The sequence below is a fragment of the Bison bison genome, unplaced genomic scaffold (assembly GCF_000754665.1).
Source record: "Bison bison bison isolate TAMUID 2011002044 unplaced genomic scaffold, Bison_UMD1.0 scf7180017864270, whole genome shotgun sequence".
Taxonomy (NCBI): Eukaryota; Metazoa; Chordata; class Mammalia; order Artiodactyla; family Bovidae; genus Bison; species Bison bison.
In genome coordinates this window covers 4,241,739-4,248,812 of record NW_011494842.1, presented here as the reverse complement: position 1 = coordinate 4,248,812, position 7,074 = coordinate 4,241,739, and the positions used below count along the sequence as shown (strand labels likewise).

Genomic DNA, 7,074 nt, shown 5'->3' with positions numbered 1-7,074 from the left:
TCTTCCCTGGAAAGTGATGATCTCTGAGAAGTTAAGAAATCAATAGCTATGAAGGGAACAAGTTAAAGACATGTGAGCAGCATCTAAAAGCTTAGCTGAGACAAAAATCGGAAAATTTGTGGTGGCACCAAGACTGTGGTGGGTCATCTCCAATAGTACCTAAGAGACATCGTACAAGCATAGAAAACGAAAAGGGTAGGACTCATATATTTTTGAAATAAATGTTTATTGAGTGCCCAATAAGTGTCAAGAACTAAAGGCTGAAGATAAAACAGGCAACAGACAAATTAGACAAAATTCTATGATTTTACAGGGCTTTCTAGTGGATAAATATAGAAAGCAAATAATTGATGAATACAATTATAGTGTATTAGGGTGAGCTGGGGTTGGAATGGGGTGTCATTTTATATAGCAAATGAGGACCAGGACTCTCAGAGAAGGTGTCATTTGAAGAAAGACTTAAAAGAGGTGAGAAATGAAGTCTTGGGGATTCAGGGAAGCATGGTTCAAGGAGAAGAAAGAGCGAGTGCCAGGGTTCTAAGATAGGAGAATGTGCAGCATGGTGAATGAGAGCAAAGTTAGTGTGATGGCTGGACCAATATGAGCCAGGGAAAACTGGTTAAATTGAGGCCAGAGAGATACCAAAACTGGAGGTCCACATTGTATAAGATCTTTGTAGTCTATGGCTTTTAAGTTGGTTTAATGCTAAGAATAAAGAGGAAAGATTATTTGAGAGGACCCGGGAGGAAAATGATTGAGGATATTATAAAAACACATTTTAAATGACCATAGAAAAGGAGAGGAAGTGAGTCCAAGACAATGTCCAAGAAGAAGATGAATTGGGGGCCTGATAAAAAACGGGATGAGAAGCAGGGGAGAATGAAGTTCAGTTCAGTTCAGTTCAGTCACTCAGTCATGCCCAACTCTTTGTGACCCTATGGACTGCAGCACGCCAGGCTTCCCTGTCCATCACCAACTCCCGGAGCTTACTCAAACTGATATTCATCGAGTCAGTGATGCCATCCAACCATCTCATTCTCTGACATCTGCTTCTCAGTGAAAGTGCAGGATTTGAAGGACAAGAGAGTTCTTAGGTGGAGAATATACTTTTGAATGATAATTAACACTTATTTAGCATGAATGCTAATAAGTTGTAAAGAATGTGCATAAGCTGTAAAGAACAATATTGCATAGAAACCTGGAATGTTAGGTCCCTGAATCAATACAAACTGGAAGTAGTCAGACAGGAGATGGCAAGGGTGAACATCGACATTTTAGGAATCAGTGAACTAAAATGGACTGGAACAGGTGAATTTAACTCAGATGACCATTATATCTACTACTGTGGGCAGGAATCCCTTAGAAGAAATGGAGTAGCCATCAGAGTCAACAAAAGAGTCCAAAATGCAGTACTTGGATGCAATCTCAAAACCGACAGAATGATCTCTGTTTGTTTCCAAGCAAACCATTCAATATCACAGAAATCCAAGTCTATGCCCCAACCACTAATGTCGAAGAAGCTGAAGCTGAATGGTTCTATGAAGACCTAGAAGACCTTATAGAATTAACACCCCAAAAAAGATGTCCTTTTTGTTATAGGGGACTGAAATACAAAAGTAGAAAGTCAAGATACACCTGGAGTAACAGGCAAGTTTGGCCTTGGAGTACAAAATGAAGCAGGGCAAAAGGTTATAGAGTTTTGCCAAGAGAACGCACTGGTCATAGAAAAACCCTCTTCCAACAACACAAGAGATGACTCTAACACATGGACATTACCAGAGGGTCAACACTGAAATCAGATTGATTATATTCTTTGCAGCCAAAGATGGAGAAGCTCTATACAGTCAGCAAAAATAAGACTGGAAGCTGACTGTGGCTCAGATCATGAACTCCTTATTGCCAAATTCAGACTTAAATTGAAGAAAGTGGGGGAACCACTAGACCATTCAGGTACCTAAATCAAATCCCTTTTGATTATACAATGGAAGTGAGAAATAGATTTAACGGACTAGATCTGATAGACAGAGTACCTGATGAACTATGGACGGAGGTTTGTCACATTGAACAGGAGACAGGGATCAAGACCATCCCAAGAAAAAGGAATGCAAAAGCTTAAATGGTTGTCTGAGGAGGCGTTACAAATAGCTGAGAAGTGAAAGGCAAAGGAGAAAAGGAAAAGATATACCCATCTGAATGCAGAGTTCCAAAGAATAGCAAGGAGAGATAAGAAAGCCCTTCTAAGCGAACAATGCAAAGAAATAGAGGAAAACAATAGACTGGGAAAGACTAGAGATCTCTTCAAGAAAATTAGAGATACCAAGGGAACATTTCATGCAAAGATGGGCTCAATAAAGGACAGAAATGGTATGGACCTAACAGAAGTAGAATATATTAAGAAGAGGTGACAAGAATACACAGAAGAATTATACAAAGAATATCTTAATGACCCAGATAACCACGATGGTGTGATCATTCACCTAGAGCCAGACATCCTGGAGTGTGAAGTCAAGTGGGTCTTAGGAAGCATCACTATGAGAAAAGCTAGTGGAGGTGATGAAACTCCAGCTGAGCTATTTCAAGTCCTAAAAGATGATGCTGTGAAAGTACTGCTCACAATATGCCAGCAAATTTGGAAAACTCAGCAGTGCCCAGAGGACTGGAAAGGGTCAGTTTTCATTCCAGTCCCAAAGAAAGGCAATGCCAAATAATGTTCAAACTACTGCACAATTGCACTCATTTCACATGCTAGCAAAGTAGTGTGCCAATTTTTCCAAGCAAAGCTTCCATAGTATGTGAACTGAGAACTTCCATATGTTCAAGCTGGTTTTAGAAAAGGCAGAAGAACCAGAGATCAAATTGCCAACATCCACTGGATCATTGAAAAAGCAAGAGAGTTCAAGAAAAGCATCTACTTATGCTTTATTGACTATGCCAAAGCCTTTGGCTGTGTGGATCACAATCAACTGTGGAAAATTCTTCAAGAGATGGGATTACCAGACCATCTGACCTGTCTCCTGAATAATCTATATGCAGGTCAAGAAGCAACAGTTAGAACTGTACATGGAACAACAGACTGGTTCCAAATTGGGAAAGGAGTAGGTCAAGGCTGTATATTGTCACCCTGCTTATTTAACTCATATGCAGAGTACATCATGTGAAATGCTGGATTGGATGAAACACAAGCTGAAATCAAGATTTTTGGGAGAAACATCAATAACCTCAGATATGCAGGTGACACCACCTTTATGGCAAAAAAATGAGGAGGAACTGAAAAGCCTCTTGATGAAAGTGAAAGAAGAGGGTGAAAAAGTTGGCTTAAAACTCAACATTCAGAAAACTAAGATCATGGCATCTGGTCCCATCATCACTTCATGGAAAATAGATGGGGAAACAGTGGAAAGAGTGACAGACTTTATTTTCTTGGGCTCCAAAATCACTGCAGATGGTAATTGCAGCCAGGAAATTAAAAGATGCTTACTCCTTGGAAGGAAAGTTATGACCAACCTAGACAGCATATTAAAAAGCAGTGACATTAGTTTGTCAACAAAAATCTTTCTAGTCAAAGCTATGGTTTTTCCAGTAGTCATGTATGGATGTGAGAGTTGGACTATAAAGAAAAGTGAAAGCGAAAGTGAAGTCGCTCAGTCATGTCTGACTCTTTGCGATCCCATGGACTGTAGCCTACCAGGCTCCTTCCTCCACGGGATTCTCCAGGCAAGAGTACTGGAGTGGGTTGCCATTTCCTTCTCCAGGGGATCTTCCCAACCCAGGGATCGAACCCAGGTCTCCCGCATTCCAGGCAGATGCTTTAACCTCTGAGCCACCAGGGAGGCCCCTAATAAAGAAAGCTGAGCACCAAAGAATTGATGCTTTTGAATTGTGGTGTTGGAGAAGACTCTTGAGAATTCCTTTGACAGCAAGGAGATCAAACTAGTCAATTCTAAACGAAATAAGTCCTGAATATTTATTGGGAGAACTGCTGAAGCTGAAACTCCTATACTTCGGCAACCTGTTATGAAGGACTGACTCATTGGAAAAGACCCTGATGCTGGGAAAGATTGAAGGTGGGAGGAGAAGGGGACGACAGAGGGTGAGATGGTTTGATGGCATCACTGACTCTATGGACATGGGTTTGAGCAGTCTTCGACAGTTGGTGATGGACAGCGAAGGCTGGCATGCTGCAGTCCATGGGGTTGCAGAGTCGGACACAACTGAGTGACTGAACTATTGATGTGCTAAGGACCTTTATGTATTATCTCATTTAAATTTTGCAGCCACCTGATATGGGGATAAATTTTATTATCTAAATGTTGCAGCTGATGAAATTGAAGCATAGAGAGACTAATCCTCTTTCTTAAAGATGTGTTGCTAATCATTGGTGAAACTAGAATTTGATTTCCATAAGTCTTTCTGGCTCCTGTTCTTGACAAGTTCACTGTACAGGGCTAAATGCTGTGGAGGATTCAGGTGTGATGATATGGACTCAGGTCAATGAGAATCGAGGTTAGAGACAATTGAATGGGGCTGGAAATGGCACTTTGCAGTACTTCAGTGACTCAGTGGGTGGCAAGGAATCAGAGGCAGCAGAATTAAGATCGCACAGGTAGGATTATGGATATCGACACCAAGATGATACTAAACTAAAATAACAAAAGATAAAGACTTGCACTAGTTTACAGCCTGAAAAAAAGGTGCCAAAGGAAGGGAAACAATGAAGATAAAATTATGAGTTAAATAATTTACAAAGCAAAGTTGGGGAATACGTTTGATATGTTGGAGTTATGAATTAACTTTGGAGAGAAAGACTCTTATTTTATAGGAAATAACTGAGGACCAGAGAAGCAAATCATGAACCCAAGATCATAAAGCCAATTAAATAGTAGCTCAGGGACAAGGGTCCAGGTTTTCTGATCTTCAGGACAAGTCCTTTCCAGTAGGCAACCCAGACGCTCTTGGTGAATCATTGTCTGCTGGTTATTTGTCTCTAATCCAAAGGAAGATATTATAGTTAATCAGTAAATACAGGATGGCAAAACCCACAGCCTTACAGAAACATGAAAGATATCTTGACCTTTGAGTTTCCTTCACATCTCTTCTCTTCCCCCTCCCCAACAGCTCCTTAGCTCAGATCACTGACTCTTCTTGACTATAAACTGCCTTTCAGATATTGCAGACCCCTGCATTGATGTCAAGCAGAAACTCAGGAAGAGAAAACTAAGGTCACCTTCAGGGAACTTCTAGCTAAATTAGGCTCCACTGAGTTTTGAAATCAAAATGCTTCTGGTAGGTGAATGCTGTATGGATGCGCTATCAAGCCCGTGTGTGACTGGGCATTTGTTATTGATATGACAGAGCCGAGCAGGCAATCTCAGGAGAGTCTGGATTTTAGAGGCAGTGCAAGTAGGTGAGATGAATAATTGTGTTTTTGACTTTTGAATTTCCTACACCTTGCCAGTAGTCATTGCAGCCAAAATTTGGGCCATGTGTATTCCAGAGAGGTTTTTGATTTAAGAATCTAGGTTATTTTGAAGGCAAGCAATATTCAATGTATCATCTACACCTAAGATTTTATGTATTTATTTTTGTGGCAATGGGTGTTTCTCCTGTAATATGAAATATAAAATTTTAACATTGGAGGAATGACAATGGTCTATTACTAACATGCACGTTATCTTTGGCAAGCACTGAAATTCCTGATTAATGTTTAACTACAAGAAATACAGTCAGTTCAACTAAAGGATCAGTTTCAGGATTCAGGCTGAGTTGTCTTGATGATTAGAACTTAGGCTCCAAGGAGTAGCCCCAAGGCCAAGGGGATCCAACATACCAACCAGTGGGAGCCTTGCCGACCTCTGGAGAATGTGGGCCGGATATAAGATCTTAATCCTTGCTTATCTCACCACAGAAATTTGGATGGAGAGACAGTATTTATCACAACGAGAAGTGGACCCAGGAGCTGAGTTCACTAGGAATCACACCATTTCGGAAGGTACTCGATTCAAAAGAGCCGTTTTCGAAGGGCAGTACTGTAGAAGGTTTGGTTGCTGTGCAGACAGAGATGATGGCTGCGTGACTCAGTTCTATGAGGCGGACGCGCTGTGTTACTGTGATAAATTCTGTGAAAGGGAAAATTCTGATTGCTGCCCTGATTACAAGTCATTTTGCCGTGAAGAAAAGGGCTGGCCTTGGTCCCCAGAAGGTAGGATTCGGGAATGTGTTCCAGCATTGCCCTAGTTCATAACATGGTCTAACTGTCTTTCTCTTTCCTTCCTTCCTGCCTCCATCTCTCTTCTTCCATCTTTCCTTCCTTCCCTCCCTACCTCTTTCTCTCTCTCCTTTCTTTCCACCCTTCCTTTCTTAAGTTGAAATGAAAAATGAATACTTTGATCACCAGGTTAAATTTCTTTGGTTTGTTAACATGCTTTGATTCAGATGCCGGCACCTGCCTCAGCCTAGCACCTTCGGCAAAGTCCTGGTGTGACGGCCACGAAGGCTGATTTCCGTTCTGCTTTGAATAGCCACTCACCTTATAAAAAGTTACTTAAAATTCTTTCTTTGTAAAATGTCTTGACAAAAAGCAACCTCTCGTGCTTTTTTGAGTGTAACCTCAGAAAATCACATCAAAGTCACAAGACTGATCCTCTGCAGATGTATGTAACATTTTACTTATTGTCTCATGAGTGGCATTAGAACCTGTGTTACAGCAATGCCATTTAAACCAATGCAGGAGCGTAATAAAGGTGGCCACCCTCCCTGCGTAAGTAATACCAAAGAGATTCTCCCTGTATGTTTTTGTTCATTTTGCCAATCAGGGATTTTAAACTGTGTAAAACAAAACAGTGCTTCATACAGAGTAGTTGTAAAAGTCTAAGACTGAGTGAATAAATATAAATATTGGGTTGGCCAAAAAGTTAATTTGGGTTTTTCTGTTACATTCTATAGAGCAACCTGAATGAATATTTTGGTCAACTCAATAATTCATAAGGAGGACGGTGTTATTTACTCTATTGGTTTAATTATAGTAGAATGACTGTAGGTTCTGAGCAATCAATATATCTAAAGTTTGCAAAAAAC

The 7,074-nt window shown here is 40.6% G+C and overlaps 1 protein-coding gene across 1 annotated transcript in view; it reads left to right on the top strand.

Annotated features, from left to right (window-relative positions):
• The first annotated feature begins 5,745 nt into the window (after positions 1-5,745).
• Positions 5,746-7,074, top strand: part of TINAG (tubulointerstitial nephritis antigen) — a 105,013-nt gene continuing 103,684 nt past the window's right edge. Inside the window, exon 1 of the mRNA XM_010848546.1 lies at positions 5,746-6,199. Within this exon, the coding sequence (XP_010846848.1) occupies positions 5,860-6,199 (340 nt within the window). The 5' untranslated portion in view covers positions 5,746-5,859. The remainder of the gene's footprint in view (positions 6,200-7,074) is intronic.